This window comes from Mirounga angustirostris, unplaced genomic scaffold, assembly GCF_029215605.1.
Source record: "Mirounga angustirostris isolate CCGP_5_RB_7025 unplaced genomic scaffold, mMirAng1.0.hap1 SCAF_3, whole genome shotgun sequence".
Classification (NCBI taxonomy): Eukaryota; Metazoa; Chordata; class Mammalia; order Carnivora; family Phocidae; genus Mirounga; species Mirounga angustirostris.
Window position 1 is genome coordinate 11,889,429 of NW_026991711.1, and position 27,439 is coordinate 11,916,867.

At 43.9% G+C, this 27,439-nt stretch overlaps 1 protein-coding gene across 1 annotated transcript in view; it reads right to left on the minus strand.

The window, feature by feature from the left end:
• Window positions 1-415: 415 nt before the first annotated feature.
• The window catches only part of UBAC2 (UBA domain containing 2), a 185,984-nt gene continuing 158,960 nt past the window's right edge, over window positions 416-27,439 (minus strand). The window contains exons 8-9 of the mRNA XM_064585933.1: window positions 13,719-13,841; window positions 416-1,662 (exon numbers count right to left, since the gene is read on the minus strand). Coding sequence (XP_064442003.1) covers window positions 1,555-1,662; window positions 13,719-13,841 — 231 coding nt within the window. The 3' untranslated portion in view covers window positions 416-1,554. The remainder of the gene's footprint in view (window positions 1,663-13,718; window positions 13,842-27,439) is intronic.

The following is a 27,439-nucleotide window of genomic DNA, read 5'->3' on the forward strand; positions in this document are numbered from 1 at the left end:
GCTCAGATGTTCACAGCTGAATGCACCTCGGTGCACTCAGCCTGCCTCGTACGAGCCACTGGCCTGTGACCGAAGCTGGGGATGCTCTGCCCGTGGACCACCGTCCTTACACCCTGATGTGGGGAGACTCAGAGCAAGTCAGGGCCTGTGCTTGCAACCAGCTGGGCTCCTAGAAAGTCATCTCAACCCCCCATTCTGAGCAGCCCGAGGGCCCCAACAAGCCTAAGGATGGGGCCTCACGGGGCCAGTCTTACAGGAACAAAGGGGCTTTTCTCACTTCCAAAAAAAAGCACCCAAATCTTCTGAAGAAAGAGGAGCATTGGCAAAAAAAAGAAAAAAAAAATTTCCTGGTAAAGTATATAGCCTAGAACAAAGTTTTATTTAGGTAAGTCTAATAAAAAAAAACACCACAAAGTAAAACACATTAAAAACTTTATTATAAGTATTACACTTGTCCAAATTTGCATCAATTTGATACATTTCTGCTCCTTTTGCAGAACACGAGAGTCACATAATTGCCTTTGATCTCAACAGTCCCCCTGCTGTAGATCCCTTCCCGCTCATCACGGCCCACCTCTGCCTCGCTCCGTCCTGTGGCTCCTTCCTGTGCCTCATGCTACCGTCCCCAATGTCCCGAGCACCGGCCCCGCACCGCTCCAGGGCTGGGCCCGCACTGGGTGTGCGCTGAGCACGCGGGCTGGGCCCCGCACCGTTCCAGGGGACCCCCTGCTCTGTCCTGTTTTCACCCCCAGCCTGAGAGGCTAACTGTACATATTCTGAGTAAAAGGAACCGCAGTTAAGTTTCATAGAGTATTCCAGAATCTTGCATCAGTACTTGATTATCATTACTTTCTTTAATGGAAGTGAGAAGGAGTTAGAAAGATTCCCTGGACTGAAATAGGCTGGAACTGTGTGGGGCAGGATTTGCTTCTCCGTTTCTCCCTCCTCACTCAGGCCTGGCCAAGACTGAGTGCAGCAGATCCATACTGCTCATCACCCCTAGGAAAGGTGGACACCGAGCAGCCACTGGGGTTTGAAAGCAAACGTGGGGAAAAAAAAACAGTGATGAGAAAAGTCCATCAGGAGTATTTTGCCACCCTCTTCCTGAATAACCTTCCTCTTTCCCCTGTCATGGCATTTATGACCAGATACAATGTAGGCTGACACATTACAGTGCAAAGAATATTACAATAGCAGTAATTTCCCATCGTGGGTGCTATTCAATTGCTTACAGAAATCTGCAGTTTGAATGCATTTTAAACACATCAGGAATGAGTGATGATTCTCCAAACTCAGGAAAATGCCCCATAAAAAAATATAGAAAATACATGCTGATTTAATGGCAAACTTATTTTCGAGACTTTTTTTTTTCTTTTTTTAACCGGTAATGGCCTTGGAATTAAGGGAGGAGCGGCGGGGACCAGTTTGCCCGCGAGAGCACGGGAGAACGTCCGCCCAGGAGAGCGCGGGGGCCCGGGCTGCCTCGGCGGCGGGGCCGCGCCCGCTGTGGGTGCGCAGCCGCTGGGCCAGTCCCTGTGCAGCCGCCCAGGACCCTCAGTGCTGCAGCAGAAAGTTGGTAGCCACATTCAGGTCATTGTTTGAAGCTCTCAGGGCTTCCAAAGCATCACCCCTGGAAAATCCCATCTCCATGAGCCGGGCAACCTGAAAACAGAAACAACCAGAAACCCGGTGAGGCTGGCGACTCGACTACTAACCCACCAGCCCCCAAAATGTTCCTCGTGAGAGTTTTGTAGGAAAGGTTTAAAAAAAAAGACCCTAATTTTCATTTTAGCGTGAAATGTTATTTAAAAAAAAATTTGAACGGGCACATTTTAAAGACATTTAACATAGAGCTAATAGGTCCAATTATCTCCTTTAATCCTCATTTTAGAGACAAGGAACGAGCACCCAAGGGTCGAGCGACCTGCCAGGATGAGCAGAGGGTGGACGAGCCCGTCTGTATAAGCCGCCCTGTGCTCACACGCCTTTGCACACTCCTTCAGCATCAAATCGGATTCCTGCGAACAACTTCTCAAGGCACGCTTCCTTGCGCATGTGAACAATCACTTAACTGAAGACTATTTCCGATGCTGGCAGTCACCAGGGACAAAAACGTGTCCAGGTTCCTGGAATCACCCAGCCAGAGGAGGTCCTCTGGATGCCCATACCCCGTTCAGCTTCCCCATGAGTTGCAGCATCTGCTAAGTTCCTGGCCTGGGCAGCAGCAGAGAACACACGCACAGAGTGGGCTGAGGCCTGGCCAAGCGTAGGGAGGATGAGGCTTGCATTTTCTTGACCACAAATCCCGAATCTGTGAATACAGAGGTTTCCTGTCCTTTCACAATTTCCAACGAAGTGGGCAGTGCCACTAAAGTTTATTGGTAACCTATTTTCCCATTTAAAAATGTATTATAAAAATATTTATGGCCCCAGACCAGCCAAAGGAATCTATTCTTTGTACTTAGGTTGAAATATACATCTGCAGTAATATATAATGAAAAATGACACAAACTTGAGATTTTCACCACATGCGGATTAAAGAGGCTTTTGTGGACTGAGGACTTTGTCACCATTTCTAATCTCTCCTGCAGAAAACAATGCACTCGGTGCAAAAATGGAAAGAAAGGGCCTGATACTGCCCTCCTTCCCCGGCTAGGGGAGTCAGGGTGTGTGTGGGCAGAGTGCGCGGGGGGAGCAGGGCGTCGAGGGGCCAAAGTGAGGAGGAGAGGGAGGAAGGAGGTGCAGAGCCAGGCAGGTGGCAGGGGAGGAGGCTGCCCACATGGCCAGAGCCCTCACTCCTCAAGGAGCCTTAGGGAGAGAGGCTGATCCTGTGGAGAGGAAGCCGACAGGCAGGGGCCACTTCTCAGAAGCTGGGTTCTAGCTGCTGACTTTCAAACTGAGGCTGTGATCCCTCATTAGTGTGTCATGAACGCTTGGTGGGTTAGGGTTAGCATGAAAAAATGCCTGTAGTGAGGGTCTTTCTTCCATAAAACGTCATTTCAGTTCTCCATATTCACACATATGGATGCTGTGCACCCTGCTTACTGTGGGCTGTGGTCAGAGACATCTGACTCCTGTTTTCTAAGGGAACCGTTGGGGCCTGGGGAGAGGGCCGTCCGCGAGCAAGCGAGTGAGCGAGACGCATGGCCCTCACACGTGGGAGACCTGAGGTGCCGCAGGCGACGGCCGGCTCCAGGCCCTGGGCTGATGGACAGTGTGGACAGAATGGCAGGAATCTTCTGCTTTCATTTCCTACTCAAGGAAAGAACCACCTTCCCCAGAATATCACAAACACTCCCCACTTACTGGCCAAGATGGAAAGTTCTTCCTCAATCAAAGAATCTGCCTCTCACTAGTTGCCATCCGTGGGACTTCAAAGGTCCTAATTTTGCCCTTTGAAATAACAGAAAACCACCCTATTCCCTTTTCTGCGTGAAGCACTTCGAGTGTCTGAAGGCCGCCCACCCCCTTGATTTCTCTAGGCCGGCACCCCGACTCCTGGTCTGGCCTGGAGTCATCACTGCTGGTGCTTCCTCCTTTGGCCTGGTTAGCTCCTCTCCATCCGCTGGCTCTGGGCGCACCCGGCCCTCTCCCATTCTCCCAGACTGGAAGAAACCCCAGAGAAGTTCTGTGGCTCCAGCGACCTCTGTCCTGTGCTCACCATGGTTGTGACTTTTCCCTGTAATTGCAGGGAGGACCGCTCCCCACCGCTGTGCTGTGAGCCTTCTGAGGACAAGGGCCGTGGCTGCTCTCCTCATTCCTGCGCCTCCGGACCTGACACCTTCCAGCGCAGCGCTCCCGTCAGTGCTCGCCCGCGGCCGCCGGCCTAACATCCAGCCCCCTGTGCAGCAGGGCAGCGCGTCTGCAGGGTGCACGCGCGTGTGCCCATGTGTGCAACCACATCATACCAGTGTGGCCTGCTAGAAACACTCAGGTATTTCCACCTGAAACGCTCTCAAGCCACGCTTCTCAAATCCTACCCTGGAAGGTTGTATTTGCTCTTCTGGGGTTAGGACCACACACATCTCTGTTAAATGGCCTCTGGTCATTTCCCAGACAACCAAAACTAATTTCAGTTTAAATTCTGTTGTCTCCTAGGTTACTCAGCTCCCTCAAAACTGTATCATTCCCAAATGTGATTAGCAAACCTCTACAAGGTCACTCGAATTATTATTGATGAAAATGTCAAGCAGGAAAAATCAGAGACAGGGCCCAGAACTCCCTTGCTTCTTGAGGGGCTAGCCAACAGTTTGTTTTAGAGATTTTTAACCAGTTTAAAATCCACTTCATATCGTTTCTATCCATTCCACATGTCACCAATGTATCCCTTACAGTGACAAGATGTAGTCAGATGTCTTGATGACATCCTGTGTTAGCAGGAGAAGGCTGGTGCCTACAGACCACAACACTCTTCTTAACACTCAAGTCATCTGTCTGATCATCTATTTTAGGCTCTGCCAGACATAAAACATCAATTTTGCCATGTGATTACCAGAATCCACACTTCCCTCTTTCCTTGGGGGGACTTCAAACTGAGTACGACGCCTTGCTTTCTCCACCCCCGGCCAGCACGCTCGGGGAGACAGGCTCTGGGACTTGGGCTGGACGCACGTCCAATGCAGGCAATTCTTCCTACGTTGTTCCCTGGACTGAAAGAAGCTTTAATGATGTTTATTCCAGTGACTTCCGGTTCAGAACCACCCTCTTTAGTGGAGTTACTGTGGCCGGTGAGGGGGTGGGCCGCTCCACCGCATTCTCTCTGTTACCCACCAACACAACACCGCCCAGCACCGTGGCCGTTCTTTACGACTTCCAACAGCGTGCCAAACGCGGCATTCGCGGTCACCACTCTGTCACCTCTAGGACTTCAAGCAGAGCTAACGAGGCTGCTTCTGCGTACCTGGCCAGTGGGAATAAATCTGTCTGACAAATCAGGATTCACAGTCTGGAGCTGACGGCGTGTGAGCCGTGAGGGAGCTGGGCGCAGTGAGGGTGCTGGGCCACAACCCCCAGCCGGTCCTTGAGTCTCCCGTGCACAGACTCTGAACGTGGTTTGGAGTCCAGAAGGTGCCGAGGACGGGCTGGCCACACGGGCCACCAAGGCAGAGTGGCAGCACCGGCCCAGTGCTTGCCCGCCCCAGAGGGCACCCCTCCGGTCTGCGGTGGCCCGGCTGCGTCCTAGGTACGGAAGCGGGCCCGGCGCCGGGGGAGCAGCTTTCTCTGCCTGGGAGGCGTCCTCCCGAGTTTGGTTCTGACAGCGGGCCGGGTGTCTCCCGGCGTCGGCTGCAGGCAGAAGCTGGTGGCGGCTGGCCGTGCGTCCTCTGGCGGCCAAGCTGGCTTCAGAGCTTTCTGCGTTTTTTAGGGGTGAGAAGACAAGTGTGACTGGACAATTTTCCCGGCTGAATGACCCTGTACTTTAACCAGATGAAGCAACTTACAAAGTAGAAATCATGCTAACAGTTCTTTTTAAAAAACTGAACAATTACACTAAGAGGGTGTATCTGTAAGTTTCTCCTAGCATCCCAGACAGTGAACACCCCAGGGACGACGGAGTTGCATGCTTGGGCTGAGGAATGTGGACAGTAACCAGCCAGACACAACGGGACGCAGAGGGACAGGGAACGAAGAGGGCGGGCTCGCCGTGTTGCCACAGCGGGGATGAGAGAGCCCAGCCTGCTCCCCGGGCCCTGACAGGAGCTCAGTAAGCACCGCTCCCGTGATAATTCTCACCCCACCCAAGAGGGACTGGCCCAGGTGCGCGGTCCCTCCCTCTGACCCTCTTGGCCTCAGTTCAGAGGTTCCCACAACCTGACAAAACCACCCTCGGGGTTTTGTTTTCAGCATTCACTTTAACTGCTTTCACTTTACTTGTTTGATATCCCTTGTTGGTCAAAGTACTGATGTGTCTTTCGCAACAATCAAACTCACGCTTGTTTGCAGGGGGCCCCAGCGAGCAGGGGGCAGCCAGAAGGACAGTCTCAGGGCGGGAGAGTCAGCCAGGGACCAGGTGAAACGCTGGTGAAACGCTGGTGAAAGGCAGGCTCGCGGCCAAGTTCACCCACACGCAACCCTCCCGCCATAGCCAAATACGGCCACGCTTAACATAAACACAAGGATGATTTTTGTTACAGATTTCTAGTGATTAAACAGCCCACAGAAGAACTGGCCTAGAAAACTAATGGGGTGAGGCCCAAGTAAGAAAGATAGGAAAAATCTTTTTAAAAGGTAAGCATAAAATTCTAAAAAAAACCCCACATGATCTGTGACTTTTAGAAAACCTTACTTTATATTTGTATAAATTCTAGCAAATGTTCGATTCTGATGATTATATAAATCATGGTATTTACAGATACTCTACCTCCTTCCCCATCCACAGCATATATATTAGCCACAAAACACATTAAATCACACTGAAAACCCAATCTGTTTCCTTTACAGGCTGCTTCCTGTCTTTTTAGTCCAGCTATTAGAACATCCAAAGGAAGAGAAAATGTCCATGTAACATTTCTAGGTCTTGACTAGATAAAAATCCGAAAATACACCCTGATCAGGTTAAATCAAGTTGTGCCTGCGCAGGAGAGTCATTAATTCAACGAGCATTCAGACTGTCAGCAGCTCCGGGGGTCTGTGCAAAGTGCCTGTGGTGAGCTGGCTTGGTGACACCGGGGCCAGGACCACGCCTGCCGTGTGTCCCCACCAACACAGAACCACAGAGCCTGGCACATGGAGGTGCCCAGTGGTGGTTAGAGAAGGGGTCAGTTTAGCAATGTGAGTTCTTCAAGGAACTGACCGCCACTAAACAGCCTGGGGCTGAAATGATAAAGCTGGTAAAGCACTGCGGCCATGGCAGAAGAACCTGCAACCCCAGACACGAGCAGGTGCGCACCTGGCGTCTCGGTCAGTCTGGGCCCAGCTAGGTTCACAGGAGTCTGTCTGTTCGGGAAACTTAAAAAACGCCCCGTAGAATTTTCTGGAAAGCATTCCTTTCAACATTCCTTCTCCATTTCGGAGCGCAGTAAGTACCCTCCTTCTGCTTGTGCACGGCCGGGAAGCTTCTATCTAAAACTTCTCACCACAAAACATCAGAAGAGTTCACCAGGGTTTCTAGTCTAAACACCTAAATAATCCTTTTCTCTAATTTCTTAAAAAAAAAAAAAAAAACAAACAGGTGTAGTTGGGTTAACATCCAGAGAGCGTGTTATGCTTTCCTGTCTTCCACATCGCTCATTCATAAAAACTAACTGTACCTGAATGGAACACCACCGATGCCTGTTTTCTGTGGTGGAAGGCCTGGCTTTCGAGAGGCAAGGTTCAGAGGTAGTCTGACATAGGGGACAGCAAGGAGAGGCTGGCACTGGAATTCTAGCCTTGCCACATGGAAGGGCCCCCCAGCGGTGTTGGACTCTGCCGGTGGCTCCCGGTCAAGGCCTGAGGCCCCCAGTGGGCCAGTGGGGTGCGGGAACTTGACCAGGAGCAGGCAGCACAGGAGAGCCCTCGCCAGGCAAACGAGGCCCAATGTGTTTTTCCCATAATACGCTTTCTAAGAGACCCTGCTGAACAAGAAACCTATAGAGATGGAGATAAATCCATATTGGTTTTCCTCTCCTTTTAAAAAAAGTCCTCCATGATTGGGACATGTGTGCCTACTAGCTCAAGATCACTCTTACTCAAGGGAATAAAGGAAACCCTACCTTGGCCTCTACCTGCAATTCAACTACTTTCTGATACTAGTGAAATAGGACATTCATTCCAATGAAACGCATGGCAATTCTTCCCAGTGACATACTCCTCTGCTGTTTTGTTCAAGTAGGACTGTGGTTTTCTTTAACTTCCCCTTCGCTAAGGGCGTCAAAAACAAATGGTTTTGGGGTTTTTACTTCCCAAATTCTGACACTTGCAGGAAGTGATGCCTACCTGAAAGATGCCTGACCCAATCCCATGCTGGTTTGCCCATTCATGGCGGGCCACTGCCCAGGCCATGTGCACAGCCTGCCGGGTGGAGCACCCCCGGAGAAGTCACGGGAGATGTGGCTCGCCCTGCCCTCCATGTCCCTGTAACGGTCACATGACCTCCGGGCCACCTGGCTGCAAGTGCACAGTCAGATCACCTGGGGATCAGTGCACCTCTCTTCCACCGTCACCTGACCACTCCCCTCCTCCTCAGAAGTGCTGACCCCTCTGATCACAGCTGTTGGCTGAGTGAACGGTTACTGGTTACTGTATGCTCTTGCCGGCTACACACCCGCTCAGAGGCCCCTTATTTTTGCATTTCTGCTTGGTTCCGACTTTGGTACCAAGGAGGCCCTCATGACAGACTGGATGAGCTCCACTGCTTGTATCTTTTAGAATACCCAACAGAATGAGGCTCCCCAAAAGCTGGTCAATTATTCGACTGCCACGCAATATTTTATTCCAACACATTTAGCTTTGGTATTCTCTTAGAAAACCTATTTCTAATCTAGGCGTTCAGATGGAAAGTCCCACGTACTACCACTCTCTAACGCGTTTGTAAGTGGAAACAAGTCTTTTTTGATCACACCTTCCCATTCAGCCCTGCTCTAACCACTGCTGGGCACCCTGTGTGTGTCAGGCTCCGTGCCACGGGGGAAACAGGAAGAGATGGTACTAGCCCTCACGGAGCTCACCATCCACCAGGGAAAACAGACAAAACTTGAGTCACTGCTGGACCAATTCCCAACTCATTGCAATTAGAAATACGCACAGCAGAAGTACAAAGTACCCCCAATACATAACATGTTAGTGAGGGGACTGTCTGTATAGGGTTGAGTATTTGGAGTTGAGGTGGGTTTTTACAGTGACAGGGATGAAGGTTCCTGAGATGGAAAGAGAGAAGAGAACCTCACTAAGATTAAGATCCTCTCACACTAAACGCACTTTGCTATTTCCCAGCTAAGACTGTAGTGTCTTCTGTGCTGAAAGCCATTCTCTCTCTACTGGGGTCAATGAATACTTCCGAGGACAGGAATGGAATCCACATGACAGGTCTCATGTATAATAAACGTACTACGTGGTTATAGAGCAGCGGGGCCGGAGTCTCGTAGGCAGCTGTAAGCACATTTCCTGGGCAGGCATGGAAGAAGTCACATACGTCATTACGGTTATAACACGCTCCTTCCTCCATGTGTGGTCCACCCTCCAGGGAAACCCAATGACCTAACTCCCTGCTTAGGATCCTGCCACGGTGCCTTAATGCCTGGAACACAGAAGTGGAAGTTCACGCAGCACTGCGGGGCGCTGGGGAGCCTGCCCGGCCCCTCAGGTCATCCTCCACTCCAACCTCACCCACCCGTGCTTCCCCACATGTAAAGCACTTTTCACCACATGCTGACACAGGCCGCTGCCCCCACCCCCGGTGCTGGCAGTCCTTTCTTAGTTTCGATGGCCCCAGGACACTTGTGCAGAGTTGACTGGGGCTGTCTCCAGGCCTGGCTCCCCACCCCGGGCTCTGCACCATGTGAGGGCAGGAAATGATGCTTAATTTATCTCTGTATTTCAGGAACCTAGCCCAGTGGCCAACCTGATGCAGAGCAGATAGGTGATAATTCTTGGCTGACGAGGAGGAAAAGAGGCGTGACTGGAAGGGGGGACGTTGGGAGATCGGTAACAGTTTACCTTCCCTCTGTTGAGCCTTAGCTCTGGTTTAGTCCCATTTAACTTCCCAGTCTGATTTTACCCATGTATTCCATTAAGAAAAAAAATGAAGAGTCATTTTCCTAAGATTGGGAGGGTTTGAGAAAGACAAACTTAGACAAACTTTGATTTAAAAAAAATAGGATGCTTATAGGACAAAATTTCATTGTTACTTTGAGTATAGGTGTAATACGAGAATTACTGGTTAAAAAGATAAAAAGAGAAATGGAATAATGTATATACTTATTTTTAAGGTAGTAGACATTTGAGCACATTTTATTGTTAAAAAGAGTTTTGACAGGGTGGCACTTGGTTTCAACAGATTCTTAAAAAGAGCTGGGATGGCATCTTCAAAGGACAATGAATTGGCAAAGGTGTTGTGAGTCCACTTGTTGAAAAACAGTAAAAGTAGGTTGGGAAGAACCAAAAATCCAGAAACTTAACAACAGCAAAAGCAGAAAAAGTGGCAAAATTTTTCTCTGGCTGTATGCCTATTACTAGATTTAATAAGAGATGCACATTCTTTCTTGTAATATCCCTTGCTTTCCTATCTTAAAGGACTCACTAAAATTCCTGAAGTATTTTTTTACATCAGAAAAACCTCAATCATTTTTATTGTTCTTGGTTTAAAAAATTATTGTTTCTTAGTGCAATAAATAGCATGACTCTGATATTTAAATAAAGAAGATACAGCACATTTAATTGAAGAATTAAGCATAAAGAGGTCTTGTTCATTCAAGCTATTTGATTACATTACTAACAAATATTATTTTAGATAGTGTCTAGCCTCAACAAACTAACCGAGAGATTATATATATTAACTATATATTTCTAAACATTATTGTAAACATCCTGAGGGCAAGAACATTTTTTTTTTCTCTTTTACAGTTTGGCTAACACCTATCACAGGAACTGCCAAGAGTCTACATAACAAACAATGGGAAGAATCTGTGTTTTAATGAAATGACAGCCTGTAATGGCCATGTTCACAATAATCAAGAAACACAAGAAACAACCACTGAAAATCAGTGAATAAGGAAGCATATGTTAAAAACAGCCTCTGATGTATTTACATCTCTTCATACCAGAGCAAGGAAGTAAATGTTGTTGAAACGGATCTGACAACGTGTCAACCTGTTGTCATTCTGGGAGGATCAAGGAAAATGATTCATTAGAACACCCTGAAGACTTCAATTACACACATTCTCCTCATTGCCGTGTTTTGACACTTCTGTTTCAAAGTGCCAACACTAAGAACTGTCTCACCTTTAAATACCTCATATCCTCAATGGCTGCTCTGTGAGGAATGTGACTTGTGGTTCTAGCAAGTAAACAGTAACAGAAACAGAACTCTCCTTCTTTTTACCTGGAGAGTATTAGCTTATTTTTTAATCTGTTACCATAAATATCTTACAAAAGGTTGAGTTATTGGGCTTTATTTTCATATCTGTGGGAATACCATTTTTCTAGAAACTCTCTAATGGAGGTGGAGGAGAACTAACTCCTTCCTCCACTTCTCAGTCTTGAGGAGCTACTAAAATGATCAGTTTAAGTGAGAAGTCATGAGGGGAAACACTGGATCAATTCATCAGGCACATTCAACTGGTTTCTTTCCAAGGCATTATGGTGGCCTAATCCAGGGTGGCAGTGGGAGCCCGCTCAGACCGGGTGCCCTGGGTCCGAGGGACCTTTGTGTACTCTGGGGACAGGGCTGGACAGTGTGACCAGCTATGAAATGCTGCCCTTGATGTGTTTGATGAGAAGAGAGCAACATACGCAGAAGGAAATTTAAAAGTGTTGTTATTGCAATGCTCTGAACTCCCTTCACAGATATTTTTAACTTTCTAGTTTGAAATGATTTCAAACTTACAGAAAAGTTTCAAGAACAATACCAAGAACCCAATCACTCTTCATCCAGATCACCATTACTTTGCCACAGCTACTTTGTTTATCCACACTCTCTTATTCCTTCCTGCAACAGGTGAGATGAAGTTGCCTACACCATGTCCCTTTACTCCTTAGTACTTCAGTATGCGTACTTTTTAACAAGAATATTCTCTTTTCTAGCCACAGTCCATAGAGATACCAAGTCCTTGACACTTAACATTAATATAAAACTGTGATCTAATCCACGGTCCAATTGCACCAACTGACTCTCACATGTCTGTTCACCAAAAATGTTTTCTGGTACAGAGCACATTCTAGGATTGTTAATGTGCCTCCTTAGTCTCTAATCTGGAATAGCTTGTGACTGCAGTATTGTTGAAGAATATGGGTCAGGTATTTTATATAATGTCCCTCAAATTGGGTTTATCTGCTTTTTCTTTACGATCAAAGTTATGGATTTTTTATCGTAATACATAACTGATGTGTCCTTTCAGGGCATGCCCACAATGCCTCTTTGGTCCATTATTGGTATAATGATTCTGATAACTTGGTTAAGCTGGTGTCCAGTTTCTCCATTGTACAGTTAACTATTTTCCTTTGGTAATTAATAAGCAACTTGTGGGGAGATACACTTTGAGATTATATAAATAGCCCGTTCTTCTTCATGTATTGATGATTTATACCTAAATTGATTTTTGCTCTGATAGTTGCAAAATTCTGATTTTCTAATACCATCAATCATTCCTTATTTATTACTTTACATTCCTTTTCCTTTGTGGAGATACACACACACACATCTCCTAATATCAGTATGAACTCATGGATTACCCCCCTGTCCAGTGGATTATATTAAGTACTGTCCTTATTTATTTATTTTTAAAGGATTTACTTAGTTTTTAGAGAGAGAGAAAGACAGTGCATGTGTGTGTGGGGAGGGGCAGAGGGAGAGGGAGAGAGAGTCTTACGCAGACTCTGTGCTGAGCGCAAAGCCTGACGTGGGGCTTGATCTCACAACCCTAGATCATGACCTAAGCCGAAACCAAAAGTTGCTTAACCAACTGCACCAGCTAGGTGCCCCCGTCCTTATTTGATACCCAAATCTTATGTCCCCAATTTGGTCGTGGGGCCCCCTCAAGCTGGCTCTGGTGTCCTTGGGGCCTGCTCCCTTACTTATGAAGCACTTCCTTAATTCCTTGCATGGTGGTCCAGGGTCATCTTGTTCCTTCACAACCCTGGGCCTGTGACCCACCATTTCATTTCTCTAAAGAGGCTCATTTCTGTCAGTGGGCCAACATATTTAGAAACTAGATCTGGGCACTAGGTGTGGTCAGTGTTACTGGGATGGGCTACCGCTTCTGATTGCTTTGGGCTGACAGAGCTAAGACACATGTACGTACACACACACACACACACACACACTCATCAGATCATGAGTTTATGCTGATACCTCTAATTCCAAGCCAACCCCACAGGGTTCTTCCTTGCTCTCCCCTGTTCTGAATTTGTATTTTCCTTCTTCTATAGTAAGATCAACCTATTTCCTCATTTGCTCAAATCTACAACACATACAACATAATTTCAGAATCGCTGTACTCATACTACGGTGAACATACACCTAGGAAGAGCTTAAGGTTTCTTTGCAATTCTGTTTCTTTAGACTGAGGGTATATTATGTTCAAAAGTTACTAAAATTAATTTTTCCCTCTCTCCTATGATTATGTTATTCATTTAAAATACAGTTGGATCATTTATTTGTTTCTTTCTAGTTTATGGTTGTCCCTATTGTTGATTTGCGTTTTGAATATGTAAAACATTAACCTGATTCCTAAGTCAAAACCATACAAAAGTTATACCCAGAGAAGCACCACTCCCTCCCTGTCCTTGTCTTGTTCTCTCCTAGCCCTTATAGAGAACAAACGTCAGTAGCTTCCTGTATACATAAAGTATTATATATTTCAAAATAAGTGATCACAATGTTTTTTTTCAAATCATGCCTTCCTCAAACTTTAAGACCCACAGTAGCCGATAAAAGTCCAAGTGTCTGTCACTGTTACCAGCAGCAGCTTAACTGTCATCAAAAGCTTTGTATTTATATGCTTGATTTCTTTCAAGTCTTGTTCAGCAAAACTGCTTCGAGTCTGAAACACAGGTTTAGGAGAAGTACCAGTGTTACTGATTACCTGCTCCTCAGAAACCTCGAGAGGAGGAGATGCTTGTTGTTCTGACCGCCGACCATCCTGATAGTTTATATTCCGTCGCTGACGTAAAGGAGGGAAAAGACGATTCCAATTGATCATTCCTCCCTAAAAATAGACCAATACACAGTGATCAGACACAGAAGGAGAACCATCTTAATGCCTGGAAGGGCTTTCTCTTGCAATGAAGTCACATCCGTAGACTGGGAAAATGTCATATTGATCTGCTGCATGCAAGCAATCCAAACCCTAAAGTATCACGTCACCCTTCAACCAACAGGATGAAATCAACATGCGGGAGGAGCCCAGAGAGAAAGAAGGTAATGGTACTGCCGGAGTTATTTGTGCATTTTGGCTCTGGAAGGCAACAGAGGATGCACACAAACATTCTTAACCTCAGCCCCACTGACCCTGTCCTACCTCCTCTGGCCCGAGGAGCTCGGGGCTCTGCCCGATGGGACAGGGAAGACGACATGGAGAGAAGGCTAATTCACTGCTAATCCACCAGGAACCCGGAGCTTCCACAGCCACTCTTTAAAACGCTCTTCCTCTTCCTTTTCTCCTCCCACTCCTCCTCCTTCTCCCTTCCTTCTTCTTTTAGTTAAGTAAATTCTGAGCATGCTTACTAGAGGGCGTTTGCAGGTGGTGATAAAACCCAGCTTGAGGGACAGGGTAGAGCATGCAAAGGCAAACCCACACAAAGGGACAAGAAGTTTGGAAGTAAGGATCAGAACCGACCTCTTGAGCGGTTCTATGGATAACTTAGATTGATGGCAAAGTCATTTCTTGCTTATTCTATGTCATCAATGAAGAAAAAAGCCACCATGTGAAGAAAAATGTGCACTGCATGATGCTTTTCAAAAATTCATGTTTTTAGCTATCTGTCAATATTTTAGCTTATCAATTTAAATCTCTCTTTCTAGATTTAGGAAAATTACAGACTAAGACAACATGAAATTTTTCCTACTATAAACACCTAAAAATGCTAAACAAAATAAAAAAATATTTCACATGCATAGCTGAACATAAAAGGAAGAAACGGAGGTCCCAAGGTACCAGAAACAAGCTCTGGAAAACCAGAACAGTAAGCAAGGTTGGGGGTAAAGGGTGAGCACATCCTGCTAACCTAGAACCCACTTGGGTTTTATCATCTATTTGGGTTCAGGAGATGAGGTGTTGGGTCTGAAAGAGGTAGTGATGCTGAGTTCATTACCTACATAAAGGCACAGCCCTCAAATGGCAACACCCTCAGTGAAAGAGAAGATGAGAAAAAAACAAATCCAAAAGGCGTGCTGAGGGAGAGGGCAGGAATCTTGGCCTGTCTGAGAATTAAGAAATGAGAAATCTGAGGTTGAAGTTACATAAGTATGTGTTTTAAGAACCCATCAAAAATTATGTAAGAATTGATTCTGAGATAGAGCTGGATATACCCGAGGAGCCAAGCAGAAGCAAATGTAAAATTACTCTTGAGGACCACTCTCTTACCCTGGGATTACATGGGATTTATAGATAAAACTCCAATTGGGAAACACTTAGAATCCAAAATTCAAAACCCACAAGGAAAAAACCCATCATAAGTAAGACTCAGTATGTGCAACAAATAGGAGGATTAGATCCCCAAGAACCTAAATTTTTTAAAAGATTTATTTACTTATTTGAGAGAGTGAAAGTGTGCACACGTGCATGAGCGAGGGAAGGGTAGAGGGAGAAGCAGGCTCCCTGCTGAACAGAGGCTGACATGGAGCTCAATCCCAGGACCCTGGGATCATGACCTCAGCCGAAGGCAGATGTTTAATTGACTGAGTCACCTAGGTGCCCCCCGCAAACCTAAACGTGTAACAACTGAAAACAACTATAATTTCAGAAGTTTTTAAATGACTAAGATATAGAAGGAAGACTTTAAAAAAAGGTAAGATATTGTTAAAAAAAAAAAGATTTAAAAAAAATTAGGGAAATTAAAAAGAGAGACATTATACAGAATTGTTTTAGATACTGGTGGAAAGAAATTCAAATATACTAGTGATCATAATAAATATACATGGACAAGTTCTCCATTTTGAAATATCTCCTACCTACCCCCAACAATAAGCCTAAAACATCAATAAAAACATAGACAACTTGATGGAAAAAGAAGTATCGGAGAAGTACTAATAGAAGAAACCTGGGGCGCCTGGGTGGCTCAGTTGGTTAAGCGACTGCCTTCGGCTCAGGTCACGATCCTGGAGTCCCGGGATCGAGTCCCGCGTCGGGCTCCCTGCTCAGCGGGGAGTCTGCTTCTCCCTCTGACCCTCCTCCCACTCATGCTCTCTGTCTTTCATTCTCTCTCTCTCAAATAAATAAAATCTTAAAAAAAAAAAAAAAAGAAGAAGAAACCTGATGTCATGTCACTATATTCATGTCAAATGAATTAGACCTCAAGGGCAAAACAGGCATTATTGGAGATAAAAATCACTGCGATGCATCAGTATTATTATTATTTTTAAAATATTTTACTTATTGATTTGAGAGAGAGAGAAAGAGAGCAAGCAAGCAGGGGGGAGGAGCAGAGGGAGGACGAGCAGACTCCATGCTGAGTGTAGAGCCCAACGTGGGGCTCAGTCCCATAACCCCAAGATCATGACCTGAGCCAAAACCAAGGGTCAGACGTCCAACTGACTGAGCCATCGAGGCACCCCACATCAGTATTATTTTTATAAACACAATGGTGTCAAACTATAGAAAACAAAAATTAAAAGAACTAATAGAGGAGAGGAAACATCAGACATACATTTAATTTTTAGCATCTACTGGTAGATCAGACAAAAATTAATAATACAGAACATAAATAAGTTTGTTATTTATAGTGGGTGTATATAGCTTTTACTCAGTATTTAGAGAATATACTTTTTTTTATTATACATAAAATATTTACAAAAAGTGGCTGTGTACTAAGTCCTGTATGAAATGTCCACAAACATAAAAACATAAATACTACATAGACTGTATTTTCTGACCACAATGCAATTAAATTTGAAATAAATATCAAATTTACAATTAATACAAAACAAACAAATATTCACACACTGGAAATCAAAAATGGAAAAAACCATAATGGATATTAGAATATAGCTAAAAGTGGATAAAACTGAGGGGCCCCTGGGCAGCACAGTCAGTTAAGCATCTGACTCTTGGTTTTGGCTCAAGTCATGGTTTCAGGATCTTGAGATCAAGCCCCACATCAGGCTCCACACTCAGCATGGAGTCCGCTTGAGATTCTCTATCTCCCCTTCTCCCTCTGCCCTGCCCTCCACTTGTGTGTGTGCGTGCGCGAGCGCGTACGTGCACACTCTCTCTCCCAAATAAATAAAATTGAAAAAGAAAAAAAGTGAATAAAATTGAGACTATTACTTATCAAAGCTGGTGGGATATAATTAAACAGTTGATATAATTTTAAAATATTGAGCTTAAAGAAAATGAAGACTGAAAATTAAAGAATTAAGTATATTCAAGTATATTTCTCTAACTAGAGAAAGTAACAATAATCTAAAGAAATTAGAAAGAATAAGAGCAGATGCTAGTTGAGAAAGCTGGGAGCAGATGTTAATGAAGTGGAAAATAAAGACACAACAGAAGGAATCAATAAAATCCAATTTTTTTTTTTAAAGATTTTATTTATTTTAGAGAGAGAGTGCGAGAGAGAGAGCAAGAGCGATGGGGAGGAGCAGAGGGAGAGGGACAGACTGTGCTGAGCACAGAGCCCAACGTGGGGCTTGATCCCATAACCCTGAGATCGTGACCTGAGCCGAAATCAAGAGTCAGACCCTTAGCCAACTGAGCCACCCAGGTGCCCTGAATGTTGGTTGTTTGAAAAGTAAAGTAAAATGGAAAACTTGGCAACCCTGATGAGAAGACAAAGAAAGGAACATAAATAGTATTAGGAATAATACAAGAGATATCATGGCAGACATTAAAAAAACACAATACTTTATTCATACCAATAGCTTTGATGAAATAGATTATTTTCTAGGAAAAATATAACTTACTAAAACTTATTCAAGAAGAAAAAAAATTGGTAATCATTTTTGAAAACTGTTCAGGAGCATCTACTAAGGCTGAACACATGTGTCTACCTCAGCAATTCTGCTCCTGGACAGCAGAAATGAAAACGCATGTCCACCAAAAGGCATGGGCTAGAACGTTCTCAGCGGCATCATTTGTAATAGGCAAAGACTGGAAACTACCCAAATGTGCACTAAGTGAAGTGGATAAATTATGGTGTAATCACATAATATAAAATTATACAGCAGTTAAAATGAACAAACTACAATTATATGTGGCAATATAAATGAATCTCAAATATGATGTTAAATAAAACACAAGAAAGTACATTTACAGAGTTACTTTTATAAATGTTTACTTCTATGTGTACTTCCACAAAAAGCTACAAAAAGAAATAGAAAACGACTAATTCTAGCCATTAATGTAACTGAAATAATACTGAAAAAAATCTACCCCCCAAAAATCTATAGGTGAAGTCTATGTAACCTTTAAGGACATACTATCTTACAGACATTGTTCTCGAGAAGAGAAAAAGAGAAAGACAGTGCAAGAGAGAGAGAGCAGGGCGCCTGGGTGGCTCAGTTGGTTAAGCGACTGTCTTCGGCTCAGGTCATGATCCTGGAGTCCCAGGATCGAGTCCCGCATCGGGCTCCCTGCTCGGTAGGGAGTCTGCTTCTCCCTCTGACCCTCTTCCCTCTCGTGCTCTCTGTCTCTCATTCTCTCTCTCAAATAAATAAATAAAATCTTTAAAAAAAAAAAAAGAGAGAGAGAGAGCAGTTTTTTGAGGCTATATAACACTGTTTCCCAAACCAGACAAGGCCATTACAAAAAAGAAAAATTATCAGACAATTTGTTTTTCATTTATGAACAGATAAAATAATCCTAAATAAAATATTAGTAAACTCAACCCAACAATGATTAAAAATAATCATCTTATCTGAAATAATGTACTCTATTAGAATTTATCTCAGGAATCTCAGAAAATATAGTAATGTAATTCACACATTAACAGACTGAATGCCTGTTACCACCTCTTGCATTCAGTACAAGTCATAGGAAAATGAGGCCGATACTAACCAACTATGAAAGAAAATGCAGAAGGATGAAAAGAAAAACAAAACTGTCATTATTTACACATGATAACGGTCTACTTAGAAAATGAGAATAAAAGAGTATAGGACACAAAAGTATCAGTAACAGTCCTCTATTGTGATCATTTAGAAAATGCCAAGTGTAAAAAATAACTATTTACAAACAAAAACTACTAAGTACTTAGGAATTAAATCTAACAAAAGATCTGCAAGTACTCTATGGAGAAAATAGTAAATGACGTGGAGAGCAAAGGTAAAAGATATTTTAATTAAACTTCCTTACAACTTATGGCCCACTGACAAGTGCTTGGGACAGGCAGAGTGACCTTCCTCCAGGAACTCAACTGCCTCAATGTCAACACTTTGCTAAAAGCAAAAGGCAACCTTAGCTTGACATCAGCCCCACCTCCAGTATTCTGTAAGTCTTCTTTAGCATATAAAAATCCCTTTGAAAATTTCCTTTATCTCTCCCCCCACCCCAAGATATGTTAGCAATCATCCTCCAAACATGTGGCCCACTGATACCCACCTGAAGGGTCTCATGACTACGGTTTTACTAGACAATAGTAAATGACCCTCAAGGTCCCAGAAACCTTGCTTCCAAATTCCTTAGACACTTCGGCTACCCCTAAGTCCCTCCCAACTTGAAAGTATATAACCAGTCCCTCCCCCACAACCCCAGAGCAGCTCTTTCTGCCCACGGGTCCCGTCCCCCTGCTTTAATAAAACCACCTTTTTTGTACCGAAGACATCTCATGATTTCTTTCTTGACCCTTTACTCCCAGGCCCCAACATTTCACATCAATAAACTTAACTGAAGGATATCGGAAGACCTAAGTGAAGACTCCGCCCAGTCCAGCCCGCAAAGACTCAACACTGCAGTCTGCTCAGACGCTGTCGATTTCAGTCTGCAGTGAAGACCACTGGTTGGCTCTGAATATCCATATTCCCTTTTCTTTAAAAATAGTGTTTTGTGTGTGTGTGTGTGTGTGTGTTTGTGTGTCACATGATTCCTGCGTTTCTCAGCTCCCGCCACGTGGACTCAGTTCTGCCGACAGTACTACATAAAGAGAGGGGCGAATGGGACTTCCGAAAGAAGACCTCAGAGGCGGGAGGCGCCCTTCCTTGCTGGTTCCTACTTCTTCCTGGAGCTCAAGCGGCCATCAGGGGCAGGGCGGTGGAGGCAGAGAAAAGGAGCCTGGCCTCGCAACGTCATGCCCCCGCCTCACCAGGCCAGGCCTGCTGACATCAGCACTTTTTCCACATGGGAAACAAACTTCTGCCTTTAAAAACTTTGCTATTTTGTGTTTTCTGTCATATGGAGCTAAACCTATTCCTAACTGCTATAGACTCAAAATTCAAAAGTGTGTGGTTGTCTTTTTGGTGGAACTAGACAATGTGAAATTGAATTAAGGGCCAAAATTAGACATGGATATTTTGAAGAAGTATAGGAAGGGAGGACTGTTCACGGCCAGCAGCAGTCCTAAGGGACTTACTATTAGACGGTGGTAATTAGAGAGGCATTAGTACATGATAGGCAAACCGTGCAAAGAAACAGGAGAGAGTGTCTGGGGATCACAAGTAAACTCTGGCTCTTGGGTCTATGATAAAGCAGACATTACAAGGCAGCAGGAAGAGGACACGCCATTTAATGAGTAGCAGTGGGACAACTGGCTGTACGGAAAATAGAAAATTAGACCTTTACTTAATACTATATACAAAAATAAGTTTATTTTAAAAATAAAGATTTAGATGACACAAAGAAATGAAAGACATTCCATGCTCATGGACTGGAAGAACAAATACTGTTAAAATGTCTATACTACCCAAAGCAATCTACAGATTTAATGCAATCCCTATTAAAATACCAACAGCATTTTTCACAGAGCTAGACCAACCAACCCTAAAATTTGTATGGAACCAGAAAAGACCCCGAATAGCCAAAATAATCTTGAAAAATAAAAAAAAATTAAAACAAAAAAACAAAAATGGAGGTATAATTCCAGATGTCGAGTTATATTACAAAGTTGTAGTAAGCAAAGCAATATGGGACTGGCACAAAACAGACACATAGATCAATGGAACAGAATAGAAAGCTCAGAAATGAATCCAAAATTATATGGTCAATTAATCTTCCCAAAGGAGGAAAGAATATACAATGGAAAAAAGACCATCTCTTCAACAAATGATGCTGGGAAAACTAGACAGTTACATGCAGAAGAATGAAATTGGACCACTTTCGTATGCCATACACAAAAATAAACTCAAAATGCATTAAAGACCCAAACGTGTGACCTGAAACCATAAAAATCCTAGAAGAGAGCACAGGCAGTAATTTCTCTGACATTGGCTGTAGCAACATTTTTCTAGATATGTCTCCCGAGGCAAGGAAAATAAAAGCAAAACAAACTATTGGGACTACATAAAAAAAAAAAAAAAAAAAAGCTTCTGCACAGTGAAGGAAACAATCAAGAAAACTAAAAGACAACATACTGAATGGGAGAAGATATTTGAAAATGACATTTCTGATAAAGGGTTAGTATCCAAAATATATAAAGAACTTACGCAACTCAACACCAAAAAACAATCCAAATAAAAAATGGACAGAAGACATGAACAGACATTTCCCCAAAGAAGACATACAGATGGCCAACAGACGCATGAAAAGATGTTCAACATCACTCTTCATCAGGGAAATGCAAATCAAAACTACAATGAGGTATCACCTCATACCTGTCAGAATGGCTAGAATCAAAAACACAAGAAACAAGTGTTCGCAAGGACGTGGAGAAAAAGGAACTTCTGTGCACTGTTGGTGGGAATGCAAATTGGTACAGCCACTGTGGAAAAATAGTATGGAGGTTCCTCAGAAAGTTAAAAGTAGAACTACCCTACGATCCAGTAATCACACTACTGGGTATTTACCCCCAAAATACAAAAACACTAATTCAAAGGGATGCACGAACCCCTATCTTTATAGCAGCATTATTTATAATAGCCAAATTATGGAGGCAGCCCCAGTGTCCACTGACAGATGAATGGAAAAAGAAGATGTGGGGTGTGTATAAATAAGTGGAATTTATATACATAAATGGAGTATCATTCAGCCATAAAAAAGAATGAAATCTTGACATTTGCAACAACATGGATGGAGCTAGGGTATGTTTTTTTTTTTTTAAGGTTTTATTTATTTGACAGAGCGAGAGCGAGTGTGCGAACACAAGCAGGGGGAGCGGCAGGCAAGAGGAAGAGGGAGAAGCAGGCTCCCCACAGAGCAGGAGCCCAATGCGGGGCTCAATCCCAGGGCTCTGGGATCATGACCTGAGCCGAAGGCAGAGGCTTAACCGACTGAGTCACCCAAGCACTCCTAGAGAGCATAATGTTAAGTAAAATAAGTCAGTCAGAGAGAGACAAATACCATATTATTTCACTCATATGTGGAATTTAAGAAACAAAAGAAATGAGCAAAGGAAAAAAAAAAAAGAGAGATAAGCCAAGAAACAGACTTTTAACTGCAGAGAACAAACTAAGTTACCAGAGGGGAGGTGGGGTGAGGTTGAAATAGGTGACAGGGATTAAGAATATACTTATCATGATGAGCCCTGGGTAATGCACAGAATTACTAAATCACTATATTGTGCACCTGAAACTAATATAACACTGAATGTTAACTACACTGGAATTAAAATAGAAAACTGGAAGGAAGGAATGAAGGAGCTTAAAGATCTAAATGTGGAAAGCTAAACTGTTAAAAATTTTAGAAGAGGGGGTGCCTGGCTGGCTCAGTTGGTGGAGCATGCTACTTTTGATATTGGGGTTGTGAGTTTGAGCCCCGTGGTGGGTGTAGAGATTACTTAAAAAAACCCTCCACTATTAAAAAAATTTTAGAAGAGGGCGCCTGGGTGGCTCAGTTGGTTAAGCGACTGCCTTCGGCTCAGGTCGTGATCCTGGAGTCCCGGGATCGAGTCCCGCATCGGGCTCCCTGCTCAGCGGGGAGTCTCCTTCTCCCTCTGACCCTCCCCCCTCTCATGTACTCTCTATCTCATTCTCTCTCTCAAATAAATAAATAAAATCTTAAAAAAAAAAATTTTTTTTAGAAGAAATAAAGAATATTCTTTATGTCTCTGAGGTGGAAAAGAATGTCTAAAACATAAATATAAAGCATAAATCATAAAGAAAAGGACTGTAAAAATTAGTGCAAGTAAGGACTTTTGTATGGTTAAAAAAATAGTTAGAAAACAAAGTGCAGGTTAACAGAAAATATTTGCAACACATAACCAAGAAAGAATAGCCAGAATATATAAAGAATCAATAAAAAAAAAAAAATGACTTGAGAGAAGTGAATAATATATAGCTGAGCCTTCAACAACATGGGTTTGAACTGCGCAGATCCACTTATACACAATGTTTTTGATAAACACAGTAGTTTATGGTATTGGTGGGCTTCCTGTCAACAATAGGCTATTAGTAATTAAGTTGTTGTGGGGGGGAGTCAAAGGTTATACATGGATTTTTCATTGTGCCCCTAATCCCCACATGTTCAAGGTCAACTGTATACGAACAGATAATTTACACAAGAGGGAACCCTGAGTCAATACACATAAGGAAAGATGTTCGACTCACTAGGATTAGGAAATGCAAATTAAAACAGCGATAAGTTATTTCTCACCTACAAGACTGGCAAAAATAAAATGTCTAACAATACCAAGTATGGGGAAGCTGTGAAGGAAATGGGGACTCTGCATTGTCGGTGAGAGTCTAAGTCGGCAAACAGTTTGGAGAGCAACGAGTCCAGACTGAGTAGAACTGAGGATGTTCTATGACCCAGCAATTTCACTTCCAGGCAGCTACGGGTGCCTAATGTGGCATTTCGGAGGAGGTTCTGTGAAGCACTGATTGCAGTAGCAAGTAAGAAAATGTAAAAAACTGTCCCGAAGTAGGGCCATAAATTAATAAACGGTTCTCTCCGATAAAGGACTATTGCATGAGCAGCTGGAATAAAGGAACTAGATCTAGCGAATAATCTCCGAAACATTACAATGTTGAATGACTACAGAAAGTTGTCTGAGAATATAAATGTATGATGCCACTTACATAAATTTAAAAAATGCTCAGAACAGCAGTACAGTATTTAAATGGTTTTACGGATGCATATACCAGTGGTGACTTTTGCCCCCGAGAGGGTATTTGAGAATGTCCAGAGGCACCTGTGCTAGGGTGTGGGAGGCGGGGGACAGGATGGCGGTGGTGCTGTGTGTAGTGAAGAGGGATGCTGCTAGGCATCCTATAAGGCACAGGACAGACCCCACCACGAAGAATGGTCTGGACCAAATGTCCGTAGTGCTAGGTTGAGGAACTCTAACATGAAAACATGTGCTAAGGATATAAACACGCCGAGGGTTAGACCCCACCAGCTGCAGGACAGTGGGAAGGGCAAGGAGCCTTTGGCTGAAAGGGTAACATTTTATTTCTTTAAAGGGACTGACAGTGGAAGAGCAGGCAAAGCAAAACCAAACCCCAATCCCTCTGCTCCTGTGATGGCAAAAAAGTGCTTAAAAAGCAGAAAGTTACAGGAGCTCTAGGCTTTAGGATGTTTTGACACTAATCTGCTCTCGATGCAGGTTAACTATGAGCCTCTACAAACAGGAAACGCTTCCTTTACTTTGTCTTCTTCAAAAGCAATAACCACACATTTAAAAGAGGAAAAAGGAAACAGCTTGCATTTTGATCAACCGTTTTATGAAATATCTGTTATTAGCTGTAAAGAGATCTTCAAATGAAATAAAATTTCTTATGAAGATTAAAAAATGACTAATTTTCCAGTCGAGAACTGGAAACGTTCGTAACATTTTATCAAGTGGACGCCCCACGGACTAAACTCCACCTGTAAGGGCTCCGGCGGGTTTCAGGACTGGACGATGAGGCAGTGGGCACACTAAGGAGTATCCACGCTGAGAAGCTGGGTCGGAGGAGCTCCCTAGTGGCTCTCTGTGGGGAGCTCCCAAGGAAGGGTACAAGCAAGGTACACGTGGAGCCCATCATCTCAGGGGAAGGCAAGACATCCAGAAACGGAAAAAGTCAGGAGGCAAGGTGGAATATAATTAAGAAGGAAGCTGAGCAGCCTTAGTTAAAGGGCCCGGCAGGTTCAGAGCACGGAGCAACCACACCCTAAGCACGGGGGTAAAACTTCAGAGAGGATGGGGGCTTAACTGAATCTTAAGGAGATGGAGAGGAGAACCAGGCATAAAGAACAGGCTTATACCTACTTCAAGGGGCAAGGCAGGGAGTGCTAAGGAGTCATGACAGAGGAGCAAACAGGGAGAGGAAGCTGAGGGACTGAGTCTTTAGAGCCAAATGACCTGGGTTCACATCCCAGCTCTGCCACTTATGGTGTGACCTCAGGCCTTAGTTTTAGAAAAATTTCTCTGAGCCTGTTTTCTCGTCTATAAAAAGAGAATAATAACTACACTTACCTCATAAGGATATTATGAGAAATAAATGAGTTAATACATGGAAAGCATTTAAAAGAGAGCCTGAAAACTTCTAAAAGTTTATTATATATATTAGCTATTATTCCCAGCTAATCTTTGCATTGTGCCTTACAGTGTTATTTCTTGCCTTCCCAACTCGACTGTGGGGCCCTGCAGGGCTGTGGTGGGGTGAGAATGGTGCCCCCTATGTACTCCTCCCGAGGCGGCCGGCACAGCGCGAGTCTCAGTGCAGCCTGAACTCATTCCCCAAAGAGCAAAATGAAGAACAATTACGGAGTGGACATTGTGAATGTGATGGTTTAGAACAATTAAAATTCTTTCTGGAAGCATCATCATCTTATTTTATTTGGTCGCTCGAAACAATGCGCGCTTTATTCTCGGTCTTTGGTGGCTGAAAGGCCCTATCCATGTGCTGGGTTCTGAAGTGTAAAGCATGCAGCAGGCCCATCTCTACTGTCCGGTCTGTGGCTGCCTGGGGACCATGTCGGGAAGAGTCAGAGGGAGGGTGTGGGTTCAGCAGGGAGAGTGGTTAAGACTTTGTAGTGATGTCCGCCTGAGGAGCAGAGGAAGTGAGGTGGCACCCATACAAGGAATTACTAACCCTCTACAGACCAAGACTTTCCAATACTCTCTACGTCATGGCACATACAGAAGAAGATATATCTGCATGACACTCAGGACAGACCGCCAAAGCTGCCTGCAGCCAGTGGCCCTGTGGGCTGAGGGGATCAATATCGCAGCCCATCTGTGACCATGACATGGTGGTTGGGAAGTTCTACCACACTCAGGAAAAACCTATATATTTAATGTGAGCAATTTACAAGGAGGATGACCTATCATGAAGTTCAAAGGCAGAAAAGACTAGTCTGTTTTAGTAGCACCAGTTAAGGTAAAATCAACATAATTACCTGGTGTTTACTAATGTGCCTGGTAGTACCTTAGGCAATGAAGCTAGAAAGAGAAGTAAGGTGACGGCCTGCCTTCTAGAAGCTCAGTTTTGTCTTCTAACCATTAGTTTTTTCCTTTTTCTTCTAGGGTACCAATAACATCCTTTGCTTGATCCAAAGGAACCACCTCAACTCTCTGCTAGAAACCCCGGAGGCACTGGGCCTACGACCCCTCTCTGCTCCACTCTGGGGGCATCCCACTTTCTTGGTCTTTCTAGCTCTCTGGTCATGCCTTCTCAGTGCCCCTCAGAGCTGTCTTCTCCTACTCCTATCCTTGAAATTCCAGGGTCCCTTAGGTTCTGCATGGGATTATTTCTCTTCTTTTCCATGTTTTGTCCCCAGGTGCTCGGGCATTTCTAGGGCTTTAGTCACCACGCATGTGGTGGAAACTCCTAAACCCCTACCTCCCAGTGCTGCACCCCAGAGCTACATACCTGCCTTCTGGACACTTCCACTTAGATGTTCCAGATACATCTAAAGTGGAACATGTCTCAAACAACATTCATCTTCAATTCTGTGTCTCTGCCTATGTCCCCAATCCTGGGGAATGATGTCAATACCTACCCACTTGCATAAGCCAGACCCACAGGCTCTGTCAACAGTAACTCCTCAATGTCTGTGAATCTCTATCCATTTCTCTCCATCTCACTCTCACTGCCTTATTTCCGACCTGCATCAAGTGTGAGGTGGCTTCACAGTGAGTTTCCTAAGATACAAATCTTACCATGTTGCTCTTCTACTTACAAATCCTTCAATGGTTCCCCATTGTCTTTCCATTAATCTTAAAATATATATGAACTCATTAATAATAATCACAAACTCATCACTTGCTAATATATTTTTATAAAAAATAACAATGCTTTCCAAAACATATTTTCTATGAGGGCTGATACATTCTTTAAGGACATGAAAAAGAATCCATTCATGAGAAGAATCCGTTCATGGGAAGATTTGTTGCAAATCTTTTAGCAGTCTGACTTAACAGAAGATGGTTGTATTCTCATATGTGCCTCTGTATTCAATTCTGTTGTATGTTACTTTGGCCTTTGAAGTATATAAAGAAAATCTAGCCACAAACAGAATACAGTTAGGAAGAAAAAAAGCGAGTACACGAAGAGTGTTCTCAAATAATTGTAGAT